Genomic DNA, 13,396 nt, shown 5'->3' with positions numbered 1-13,396 from the left:
CCAAGGTGACTGTGGCTTCATAGAATGAGTTTGGTAATGTTCCTTCTGTTTCTATTTTGTGGAATAGTTTGAAAAGAATTGGAGTTAGCTCTTCTTTGGAGGTCTGGTAGAATTCTGCACTGAAGCTATCTGGTCCTGGGCTTTTTTTGGATGGGAGACTTTTGATGACTGCTTCTATTTCTTTGGGGGATATAGGACTATTTAATTGATTTACCTGGTTCTGACTCAGCTTTGGTAAGTCAAATCGATCAAGAAAAATGTCCATTTCATTTAGATTTTCAAATTTTGTGGCATATAGACTTTTGAAATAAGTCCTAATGTTTGTTTGGATTTCCTCAGTGTCTGTAGTTATGTCCCCCTTTTCATTTCTGATTTTGTTGATTTGGGTGGTGTCTCTCTGCCTTTTAGTTAGCTTGGCTAAGGGTTTGTCAATCTTGTTGATTTTCTCAAAGAACCAGCTCTTGGTTTCATTGATTCTTTGAATTGTTTTATTTGTTTCTAATTGATTGATTTCAGCCCTGAGTTTGATTATTTCCAGCCGTCTACTCCTTTTTGGTGTGTCTGCTTCTTCTTTTTCTAGGGTTTTTAAGTGGGCCATTAAGTTGCTTGAATGAGCTATCTCGAATTTCTTCTTGAAGGCACTTAGTGCTATGAACTTTCCTCTTAGCACTGCTTCATTGTGTCCCACAAGTTTGGGTATGTTGTGTCTTCATTTTCATTGAGTTCTAGGAAGACTTTAATTTCTTTCTTTATTTCTTCCCTGACCCAGCTGTCATTTAGTAACAAGTTGTTCAGTTTCCATGTGTGTGTAGGCTTTTTGCTATTTCTGTTGTTGTTGAAGTCCAACTTTATTCCATGGTGATCAGACAGGATACAAGGGATTATTTCAGTCTTCTTGTATCTGTTGAGGCTTGCTTTGTGACCAACTATATGGTCTATTTTGGAGAAGGTTCCATGAGGTGCTGAGAAGGTAAATTCTTTTGTGTTTGGGTGTAAGGTTCTGTAAATGTCTGTGAGGTCCATTTGATTCATGACCTCTGTCAGAGATTTTGTTTCTTTGTTTAATTTCTGTTTTGTTGACCTGTTCTTTGTTGAGAGTGGGGTGTTGAAGTCTCCCACTATCAATGTGTGGGGATCTATATGTGGTTTAAATTTTATCAATGTTTCTTTTACAAATGTGCTCTTGTATTTGGGGCATAGATGTTCAGGATTGTGATGTCTTCCTGGTGGAATTTTCCCTTGATGAGTATGAAGTGTCCTTCCCCATCTCTTTTATTAATTTTGGTTGAAAGTCTATTTTATCAGATATTAGAATGGCTACTCCTGCTTGTTTCTTGGGTCCGTTTGCTTGGAAAGTCATCTTCCAACCTTTTACCCTCAGGTAATGTCTATCTTTGTGACTTAGGTGTGTTTCTTGTATGCAACAGATTGCTGGGTTTTGTTTACGTATCCATTCTGTTAATCTGTGTCTTTTTACTGGAGAGTTGAGTCCATTGATGTTGAGAGAGATTAATGACCAGTGGCTGTTAGATCCTTTGAATTTGATTTTGGCTTTGGTCATAAGTTTGTGTGCTTGGTTGCTTTTTGTTTTAGTGTAGTAAGGTTAATTATTTCCTGTGTTTTCTTGACAGAAGCTAATTTTCTTGGGTTGTATTTTTCCCTTCCAGTGTCTTCTGTAATGCTGGATTTGTATGTAGGTATTGTTGAAATTTGTTTTTGTCATTGAATATCTTGTTTTCTTTGCCTATGAGGACTGAGAGTTTTGCAGGGTATAGTAGCCTGGGCTGACATCTGATTTCTCTTAGGGTCTGCATGATATTCGTCTAGGCCCTTCTGGCTTTCATAGTCTCTGTTAAAAAGTCAGGTGTGATTCTAATGGGTTTGCCATTATATGTTACTTGGCCTTTTTCCCTTGCAGTTTTTAGTATTTTTTCTTTGTTCTGTATACTTACTATTTTGATTATTATGTGGCAGGAGGATTTTCTTTTCTGGTCAAATTTGTTGGGTGTTCTGTAGGCCTCATGTATTCTTATTGGCTTCTCCTTTAAGTTGGGGAAATTTTCTTCAATGATTTTGTTGAAAATATTTTTGGGCCTTGGAGAAGGGAGTCTTCTTTTTCCTCTATACCTATTATTCTTAGGTTTTGTCTTTTCATATTGTCTTGGATTTCTTGGACCGTCTGTGTCAGGAATTTTTTGGATTTAAGATTTTCTTTGACAGATACATTGATTTCTTCCATTGTATCTTCTACACCTGAGAGTCTTTCTTCCATCTCTTGTAGTCTGTTAGTTATGCTTACCTCTGTAGTTCCTGTTTTCTTCCCTAAATTCTTCCTCTCCATTATTTCCTCCATTTGTATTTTCTTTAATTTTTCCAGTTCTATCTTCAGGTCTTGATTTGTTTTGTTTACTTCCTTCACCTGTCTGATTGTATTTTCCTCTTTTTCTTTTAGTTCCTTGAACTGTGTTTCTTTTACTTCTTTCAGTGATTTAATTATTTCTTCTCTGAAGGCCGCAAGCTGTTTGGCTGCATCTTCCTGTATTTCTTCACGGATGGCCATAATCTGCTTGTCTTTAACTTCCTCCTTTTTTTTACGGATAGCCAGGACCTGTTTGTTTTTTATCTTCCTCTAATTCTTTACGTGTTTTATTTGTTTCCTTTATTATCCTCTTCATCAGCATAGATGTAAGGTCATCTTCTTGATTTTCTATTGTGCTGCGTTGTCCAGGGCTGTTCCCTCCTGGATGGCTGGGTTTTGGAGATGCCATATTGCTCTGTCTTTTGATGGTTGAGCTTTTACGCTGACCTCTACCCATTGGGCTGTTTTAGGTGTTGGCTGTTAGTTTCTGTGCTTCCTGGAATCCTGAGGTAGGGAGAATCCCCTTGGCCGGGAGATGATTTTTCCTGAATTAGTCCTCCTCTGCTTTTTGGTTATGGTCACTGTATGGCCAGTGTTTCTCAGGAGTTGCCACTGCTCACCTCAGGTGTTTAGCCCTAAGAAGTAGCTGTGGTCTTTGTTAGGCAGGGGGGCTCTCCTCTTATGCATAGAAGTTCTTAAGACAGCTGCCCCACTGCTGGGTTTCTCGTTATAAATTTAGTGAGCTGCTGCTGTTGTTACAGCTTTCCAGGTACAGTCCTCTTGAAGAACCTGCTGATTCCCTAGCTGTGGGGTTTTCTCCCAACAGGGAAACTCAGTCTGTTATCCTGGGGTGCACAGTTCTGTCCGGGAAAGTGGGAGGAGCGCCCAGCAAGTCTCTGGGCCAGAGGCTGAGTGCTCCACTCTGGGCCTAGAGAATTTGCACCTAGGTTGAGTTGGCACTTGGGGGCGCCGCTCTGGTCTGGAGGCTGGGTGCCTCAGTCTGGATCAGAAGCTGTGTGTCCCTGTCTGGGATGGCGGCTGCAGGCACTGCTCTGGTCCAGACGCTGTGGGTGCAGCCCTCTTGAAGGATCAGGGGTTCCCACAGTTTTGTCAGTCTAGCTAGGGGTAACTGGTTGATCCTTGGCACAGTATCTGAGGGCTGCTGTAATGGCTCTCGGGCTTTTGTAGGTCTGAGGATGCAGTTGTGTGTCCCAGTGCCCTAGGGGTACTCAATAATGGCGGCTGAGCACAGTGCTCGTGCCTGCAGTAGAAGGCTAGAGCCTAGAGTCTGCGTGAATCCAGAGAGTCTTTTGGTACTGGGTGTCCTGAGCATTAGACCTGATGATCCCCTCCCCCCCAGCTGGGACACCCAGTCTTTGCTTTGGGGATCGCCGTTCTGTCTGGGGTGGTGGCGAGTAGAACCCACAGGCACAGGCGCCCGTCCCTGGCTCCTCCTTTCTGGCCGTTGGAAGCCTGGACACCTGCCTACACTGGGTAATTTTCCCGAGACCTTTTTGGGGTGGTGGTATCAGCTGAGTGCTCTGAGATCAGACCAGCCATTTCCCTCTCTGTGGGTTTGCACCCAACGGTGAAACTGAGTCTCTGGTGCCCTGGTGCCCACAGTTCTATCAGAGGTGGCGAATCAGGCGCGCAGGCAGGGCTCTGTTCAGGCACCTGGGTCCCTGGCTCTGGCTCTGGGCTGGCTCCTGGGGCACCCGCGGAGTCTTTTCCTGGGGATGTCTGGGTGACCTAAGTCAGTCCCAATCGTTTCCTGCTCCGTGGGGTTATCTCTCGACTGGAAAATCCAGTCTGTGGTGTTGTGGGCCCACAGTTCAGTCTGGGACCGTGACCAGATCACGCTGGCGTGTAGCTCTGGGCTGGCGACCAAGCGCCTGGCAGAACCAGGGTCTCTTCCGCGGTTTAGCCGGGTGAGTTAAAGCTGATTGAATCCCCCACTGTGGGGTATCCTCTCACCTGTGAAACACAATCACTTGTGTTTTATGGCCGCGAGTTCTGCTTGCTGGTCACTGTGTTAATCCTGCTGTGCTGCTGTTCAGAATGAGAGTCCTCCCGGTGCCGCCATCTTGCCCCGCCCTCCCGAATGGTCAGTTTTAAGTCATGGTTGTCTCCTTTAGTTATGGAACTGGAATCTCATTGGACTTCAATTTTAGTGAATAAACATTAGTAGAAATTTTCTCAGCAAACCTAGGCCTTGGTACAGAATTTTCTTTCTCATAGTTCCTAGCATGCCTTATTAGTGAACTACCATCTTCCAGTCTCGTTGGAGGCAGTAACCCTTTAGCTAAATTCTACCTTCTATAACTTAATATTTTCTAGCAAATTAATCAGTAAATTCTTTACAGCATCTATTTTGCTACTTCAAGTTTCTCCTGTGCCACTCCCACCCTACTATGATGGCTGATGCTCTTCCATCTATTCTGTCTCTGAAGTAGAGTGTATTGGTTTTTTATCTATAAGTTTTTATTTACCACATCACACAAGCATATCTAAACCTTGTCATTTTCCATTTCTTACATGTCTCATAGAACTATTATTTTTAAAAACTCCTCCCAAAACACAGTAGTCTGTTATATTCAATGAGATATATCCATGAGCTTCAGACATTTGGCATCCATAGAACACAGAATATTCATCATCTTCAATATGGAAGGTGACATACACAAATCCTTACCTGCCTTTATTTAATTTTGGTCCTGAACATTTGCCATAGGAAGCCAGCTAGTACTGCAATGACTTTTTTTTCAAACAACTTTTTTCTTTACTCAAGCTTGTCCATTACATTTCATACTCAATAAGTTTAATATGGAGCAATTATGTTAACCTAAGTAAATAGTATATAGTATATTGTTAAGGAAAGTATGCCTTATTTCTCTGACAGCTTGATTTCTTTGAAAACTGGTTCAAGCAATAAGTTAAATAAGGTCTTGTTGAGGTCAGTGCCTTTCTGAAAATTCATAAGATGTAATAATTTCACATGAATTAATGATTAACAATTGAAACAGTAAACTTCACATATTGAATTTATATATATATTGTAGTATTCTAGTGTAACATAGCTATAAAAGTACAAAAATAGAAAAAAATAGAAAAAAAAACATTGATTGCCCCCCAAAACATTGTATTCTCAATATTTAGGTTTTCAATTACTGAATTAAATAAATACTATTTATTTGGTTAAAATAATTATAGAACTTTTATTTTTATTAGTATAGCAAAATAAGTGAAGCTAATTAACTATTTAAAGACAAGAAATTTATCAGTTTTATAGTCTTGAGTTTTAAAAGTGGTCCTCAGTATCTCCTGAGATCTAGTACAGACTTTATGACAGATGATATTGTCACAGTGACAATAGAAAAAGGACAAAATTACTGAATACAATAACATATTAAAGCAAGGGAAGCTTTTCTTTTTAAATAAAAACTCAGCCATGAGAACCATTGCAGGGTCCCTTGAGAACTACCCTACTCCTTTCAAGTAACTGGACCACTGTGACCACCCATTATGCCATTACCTTTTCTTAAATTATTTTTTTAAGGTCTGGCCATTTAGGTATTCTTTTTTAACTTTCAGAGACTTATTATTTTTCCTTTAAAAGATCTCATTACCTCTAAAAAAAATCACATTGAAGAAGAAAAAAATAACTTGAGAAAACAAACTAATGAATAAACAAACATGATAACCTGAAATTGACCTAAGTAACAAGCAGAGACATGAATGGTTTCTGAGCTTGAACTTGTGAGTTTTCCTCCTGTGCTATACAGGTTACAGGTTTGCAAGGCTGTTGATTCTCTCTGGACTTACTCCAGGAGGTCTAGTGTTTCAAGAGCACTCATAAGCAATGCCTTTGATTAGGTATTTCTTTCTTTTTTTTTTTCCTTATCACCTGTGCTGTAAGAATAACATTCTGTTTTATGCAATGAAGGATGAGGAAACACTGATGAGACTAGTTCCTGTAATAGCTCCAAAGGAAGGATATTAATTATGATGCCAATTTCAGCTTTATCTTAAGCCAACATCAGGTATAAAGGCAATAGCAAGCTTTAGGCCAGGATGTTTTCTATTTTCTTTTAGAAGCTAAACCTTTGCACTAATAGGTGGCATATTACTGTTGAGTGGAGGTTCTGGCTTCTAACACTATCATGAGAATGTTACATGTGGAAGACAACCCATCAAATGTAGAAATTACAGTTGTTTTTTTAAATAAATTTCTGTGGAAGGGTTAATCAAGTTTTTTGCCAAATTGGCAGCAATTCAATACATTCTCCGAAAAAGTCATGGCCTAATTAGAGAGCATCACAAAACTGATCAATAAAACCCAGGAGCCTGTGATTTGATACTGTCAGCGAAAGTTTTCAGAGCATAAAAATTGAAATTGATGTCGGTTGTGAGTGGGACGTAGGCCGGTTCCTTACTGAGTGGGAGGAACATTTAAGGTGGAGATATAATTCTAGCAGGTATTTCTTGGACAGAGGAAATATTGCCAGTGCTAAATGTCCTCACCACTTCTGAGGAAAGCACATGGCATCAAGACTCTCATCCTAGCAGATGACACAACTGATAATAAAAGTGAGGGGCGAAGGGACTGAGTGTTTTGAACTCCTAAGAATAACCCCTAAAACGTAATTGAGCATAACAAAGAGAGGTTAAGTTTTCGTCATCTACATGGTCTCAAGCCCTGATGAGGAAGGTATAACTAAGAGGTAAAATAATGAATAGTGTTATCATTGCGGTCTGAACATTAAATGCCCCACTTGCTCTAATGTATTTGAGCACCAGCTGATGGAACCGTTTCAGAAGGTTATAGGACATTTAGAAGGTGATTTTTTGGAGAAAATATATCACTGGGTGGACTTTGAGATTTTATAGCTTATCTCGTTCTGTTTTTTCTATGCTTCTTGGATACTGGGCTGGCTTCCTCCTCCTGCTGACATGTCTTCTCTCAACAATGGTTTGTTTTTCTTCTTCATCTATAACCCTAAGTAAACCCTCCCTCCTGCCAAATGGCTTCCGCAGATAGGTATTTTATTACAGCAATAAAAAAGAAACAAATAAAGACATTGACCCTAAGAGTGGTATTGGTGCTGTGAATCTGGCCATGGGAGATTTGGGGAGGAATGAGGGAGACTTCGCAACTCCTGACTGAACAAGCAGGGGCAGAGCCTAATGGGCTATTTCTACCAGAGCTTGGAAAAGGCAGGTGTCATGGCATTGAAATCATAAGATTTCAGAGGCAAACAAAGACTCCCTTATTAACCTTGCGAGGGGCCATTAAATAATATTGTGGCAAAAAAAAAAAAAATCTGCCTACGTTGTGCCTCTGTGCTGACAGATTGGATGAGTCAGAATTTAAAAAGTAATAAACGTCTCTGATAGAGGAGAAGTTAAGACAGCATTTGTGTGGTATGTTTATCCTTGCTTACTCTTATGTAACACTAAAATAAATAATAGCAATAACTATGGTAGAATGAAATTTTAAAAATGTCCAGTATGTAGATAAAAAGACCAATAACATGCTGGTTAGTTTCTGTCAACCTCACACAAGCCTAGACATATCTGAGAAGAAGAAATCTTAATTGAGAAAATGCCTCCATAATGTTGGCTTATAAACAGTTTGCTAGCCTGATGATTGATGCGGAAGAGCCCAGCTCACTGAGAGTGCTGCCACCTCTGGTGGTGGTCTGGATGAGAGCAGGCTGAGCAAGCCTTGGGAGTAGGCTGGGAATCGGTGTTCCTCCATGGCCTTTGCTTCGGTCTCTGCCTCCAGGTTCCTGCCGGCCCACCTGTTGTAAGGTGAAATAAACTCTGTCATGTCAATGTTACTTTTTGGTCATGGTGTTTTATCATAACAATAGAAACCTAATTAAGACAACTAGAGAGCATAAGGTTGTAGCCAAGATGCGTGGAAAAGAGGCTGTAAATGAGCCATCAAAAGAGAAGTCTGCTCTGCACTGGAACAGAAGAAAACTACACCCCCAAACGGATTCCTCCTATCAAATGCTCAGCTTCTGAAATGATAAGGCCTAACGGGTGTCTTGTTCCTGGAAGGCAAAGATGTAGGGAAGCTTATCTCCATCACACAAAAGCTGCTGCAACATGGCTTAAGGAGGGCAGGCTTCTTTGAGCGGGCAGCAGAACTTGACAGTGTTTTCCTTGTTATTTTGTACATAATATATATCATTACTTATTTTGAAGAAAGATGCAAGGTTTTGGGCTTTTCCTTTCCTGAGGCCAGGAGACATGTGGCAACATAGGAGCCCTGTAAGGAGCCACTTCTCTCTTGCAGTGTACTCAGTAAGCTGTGTTTCATATTCTAAAGGCTGAATTCACTTACTTTGCTCCAGTCCCTCTCTGGTTAATAGTCACAGACACTGGGCTTACTACAATTAATTTCTGAGACCTTGAATTTAGGAAACTAGCAGAGATTTTTAAACTGGCACCTGGCCTTATAGGTTACAGAGATGACAATATCAGGCAAGTAGAACAGTGATAAGGGAGGCAGTGTCTCAGGTTAATAAAAGGATCTATAGAGGGGATACAGGTCCATGGTCATTAACAGGGCATCCTGAGACCATTACATCCTTTTTCTCCAAGTGGTCTCTAGTTAGGAAGTAGTAGATGATGTGGACAGGTCTGTTTAAAGGTCAGCTCTCCAACTGTTTGAGGAGGGCAGGAATAGAGCAGTGGAGGAGGGGAAAAATGCAACAGGCAAAGGGATTATAAAACAGACAGGTTCCCTATTTTCACCAATTCCCAAGGCCACAGCCAGCGCTTTCTGACAAAGAAGTGCAGGGTCAGTTACTTCAGCACGGTTCCCAAGGTGAACAGTCCACCAGAGAATTCTGAATTTCTGAACAGATGAGCATGGCTGGGCATCAGGTTCTGTTTCTAATGAGCTTCTGTCTCCATGGCTTTCTTTTCTCAGAGGCTGCAAAAATTTTGACTATATCCACAGTGGGTGAGTGCTTTCCTTAGGAATATAGCAAACTACATGCTTGGGATATCTGTGCCTCTAGGTCTTGTCAAATTTATGTGCATGTGTATTCCTAACTGGTTTAGACAAGGCTGAAAGAGGGTGTCAGAGTTAATCTTGATGGGAGTTGAACCCCACTGTGGTAAGAAATGTCTGAGCATGTTTATGAGGTATAATGAAGCTTAGATTAACTGAGGTGGGAAACCCACCATAAATGTGGGTGGCATCCCTCTACGAGCCAGAGTTCTGAATTCAACAGAGAGGAAAAGGTGAGATGAACATAATTATTCATCAGTCTCACCTACCGACTCTGGATGCAATATGATTCCCTGCCCTGTGGCCCTGCTGTCATTCTGCCCTGCGATGATAATCGCATGATTTGCAAATGTGAGCCCAAATAAGCCCTTCCTTCCTTAAGTAGGTTTGGTCAGATACTTTGTCACAGAAGAAGGCCTGTAGTTAATACATAAAAATGACACCAGAACTGAAGTCGTTCTTGCAATAAGCTTGAACACCTGGTTCTTGGACCCTGGGAAGTAATTTCAGAAGGGGTCTGGAAAACTTTGAGAAGCCTGGGGTAAACAGAGTTAAAAGGGTCATTCTGAGAGCAGTGCAAAAGCCAGAATGTCTAGAGAAGTGAAAACCTACCTATTGAGGTTTTACAGGGAAACATGACTCTAGCAGGTGGAGTAGAGGCCCTTTAAGGATATGCTGAAAGAAATCGGGTAGGACATAAGCCTGTGGGATTTCTTATACTTAAATCACTTCTAATATACAGGGCAGACTAGGGAAAATATATCAGTTCCAAGTTGTATTAAGCTATTATAAACTGTTAATAGTCTGAGAAAACATGTTTTCTTTTTTTTATTTATACTTTCTTTAAAATCAATCAATTAATTAATTAATTAATTACAATTTATTCACTTTGTATGGCTGCTGCAGCCCCCTCCCTCTTCTCTTCCTAGTCCCGCCCACCCTCCCTCTTCTCTCCCTATGCCCTTTCTCTAGTCCCTGATAGGGAAGGGTCTCATCACCTTCTATTTGGCCCTAGCTTAACTGGTCTCATCAGGGCTGGCTGTATCACCTTCCTATGTGCCTTCCCCTCTCCCCCAGGGAGAGGTGATCAAAGAGCCACGCACTGAGTTCATGTCAGAGACACCCTTGATTCCCTTACTAGGGAACCCACTTGAAACTAAGCAGCCTATGGGCTTCCTCGGAACAAGAGTTCTAGGTCCTTTCCATGCATGGTCCTTGGTTGGAGTATTGGTCTCTGCAGGACCCCTGGGCCCAGACTTTATGGCTCTGTTGGTCTCCTTGTGGAGTTCCTGTCCCCTCCAGATCTTTCTATCTCCCTCTTCTTTTGTAAGTTTTTCTGCACTCTGCCCAAAGTTTGGCTATGAGTCTCAGAATCTGCTTCAATACCCTGGTGGTTAGAGTCTTTCAGAGGTCCCCTGTGGAAGGCTCCTGTCCTGTTCCTTGTCTTCCCCTACTTCCGATGTCTATCCTGTTTGCCCTTCTGAGTGAGGTTACAGCCTGTTCTCTAGGGTCCTCCTTGTTTAGCTTCTTTAGGACTACAGATTTTAGTGTGTTTATCTTATATTATATGGCTAATATCCACTTATAAGTGAGTATATACCATGTCTGTCTTTCTTCTTCTGGATTTAATTGCTGAGTAGTATTCCATTGTGTAAATGTACCACAATTTCTATATCCATTCCTCCATTGAGAGACGTCTGGTTTGTTTCCCAATTTTTGCTGTTACGAATAAAGCTGCTACGAACATGGTTGAGCAAATGTCCCTGTTGTACACTTGAGCAGCTTTTGGATATATGCCTAGGAGTGGTATAGCTGGATCTTGAGGAAGCACTATTCCTAATTGTCTGAGAAAGTACCAGATTGATTTCCAAAGTGGTTACATAAGTTTACATTCCTACCAGCAATGGAGGAGGGTTCCCCTTTCTCCACATCCTCTCTAGCATGTATTGTCACTTGGGTTTTTGATCTTAGCCATTCTCATAGGTATAAGGTGAAATCTCAGAGTCGTTTTAATTTGCATTTTCCTGATGACTAAGGACCACTGAAAATTTCTTTAAGTGTTTCTCTGCCATTTGATATTCCTCTACTGAGAATTCTGTTTAACTCCATACCCCATTTTTTATTGGATTACTTGATTTGTTGCTTTTAAACTTCTTTAATTCTTTATATATTCGGGTCTAGGTCCTCTCCATGCATGGTCCTTGATTGGAGTATTGGTCTCTGCAGGGTACCCTGCACCCAGGTTTTTTGGTTCTATTGGTCTCCTTGTGCAGTTTTAAGGATGGTATTTTATTTTGTGGTAAGAATATTATTTTTGTTTTATTTGCATGAGCAAATAGAACACAACATGTTTAAGATGGATCAGTATGAAGAGCTAATGATCTTCAACCATTTTGGAAATGGCATTTACCACTTTGACTCACTTTCAACAAATAAAATTATTTGATTCAGTCTTACACTTTGTTTTCTGAGAGGAGAACAAAAGTCCATTATCTGCACTGGAGAATGATTTCACACTGAATATCACATTTAAAAAAATCACAAACATTGTATTATGGATTATCTTTATAGTGGAGATTTTCCTAAAACAAATGTTACATTTCTCTGTGACTCTCATTTTTCATCTCTTTTTGTTATGGTTCTTTCAGCCAATGAAAGAAGAGACCTAATTATTAAGATCTCACTGTTTTCTGCCCCTACATCAGGAAACTGATTGACTTAGTTTGTACATTCACCAATGTCCACATTTATTCAGAGATAAACTCTTGGCCATGGATACCTATGAAAAGAATCTGCCTCACAGGGAGCAGAAACTGAATCCGAGAACAAGGAGAAATAAGCTTACTCTCTTGTTTTCCATGGCTTGCTCACCTTACTTTCCTTTACAACCAAGGACCACCTGTTCATGGATGGCACCATACACAGTGGTCTAAGCTCTCTCACATCAATCATTAATCAAGAAAATTCACAACAGATTAAGCCTAGAGCTCAAGCTGATATTGACAGTTCTTCAATTGAGGTTCTATTTTCCTGGGTGAGTTGATTGAAAACTAACCAACGTACACCCAGAGTATTGGTCCATATTTTCCACATTTCCCGTAATTTTTTGATGCAACATCTTCCCCAGAGCCCAGCTGAAATGTAGATGGTCTGCTAATATACCACCCAGAACATACCTAATATCATCAGAAATGCAACATGTACCACGGAATGAGAAATTCTAGACAACTATGCACAAAGAAGCTTATCACACAGGCATGGGAAGTACTGGTTATAAGAGGGCCTCTTCCTGTTAGAAATAGTCCTTGTTCCCCGCACTTTGGGAAACCAATTGGTTACTGAGCTACCACAGGCTACATCTGAGCGGAGGTTCTAGGTTATATCCATACATGGTCCTTGGTTGAATGTCAGTCTCAGAAAAAACCCTGTGCCCAGATATATTTGGTCCTAGTGGAGCTCCTATCCTTTCCCCATCATACTAACTCCCCTTCTTTCTTATGATTCCCTGTACTCTGCCAAAGGTTTGGTCATGAGTCTTTGCTTCGACAACACTGCTAGTTAGAGTCTTTCAGATGCACTCAGTAGACTCCTGTCACACGTTCAATGCACATCCCATCTGTCTTTCTAAATGAGGATTGATCATCTTACCCCATGTCCGCTCTCTTGATTATCTTTTTTAGGTGTATAGATTTCATTATGTTTATCATATCTTATAGGTCTATATGAGTGAGTATATACCGTGTTTGTCTTTCTCCTTCTGGGATATTTCACTCAGAATGATCTTTTCTAGATCTCACCATTTGCCTGCAAATTTCATGATTTCCTCCTTTTTGATTGCTGAGTAGTATTCCATTGTGTAAAAATACCACAATTTCTGTACCCATTCCTCTGTTGATGGACATCTGGGTTGTTTTCAGGTTCTGGCTATTACAAATAAAGCTGCTATAAACATGGTTGAGCAAGTATCCCTTTTGTGTACTTGAGCAAACTTTGGGTAAATACCTAGCAGT

The 13,396-nt window shown here is 40.7% G+C and overlaps 1 protein-coding gene across 1 annotated transcript in view; it reads left to right on the top strand.

The window, feature by feature from the left end:
• Positions 1–9,241: 9,241 nt before the first annotated feature.
• LOC129671897 (UDP-glucuronosyltransferase 3A2-like) overlaps positions 9,242–13,396 on the top strand; it is a 25,717-nt gene continuing 21,562 nt past the window's right edge. The window contains 2 exon segments of the mRNA XM_055601066.1: positions 9,242–9,331; positions 11,246–11,258. Of these exon segments, the coding sequence (XP_055457041.1) occupies positions 9,242–9,331; positions 11,246–11,258 (103 nt within the window).

This window comes from Psammomys obesus, unplaced genomic scaffold (genome assembly GCF_907164565.1).
Source record: "Psammomys obesus unplaced genomic scaffold, mPsaObe1.curated_primary_1811, whole genome shotgun sequence".
Taxonomy (NCBI): domain Eukaryota; kingdom Metazoa; phylum Chordata; class Mammalia; order Rodentia; family Muridae; genus Psammomys; species Psammomys obesus.
The sequence above is the reverse complement of the archived record's forward strand: the minus strand, read 5'-3'. Positions and strand labels throughout refer to the sequence as shown.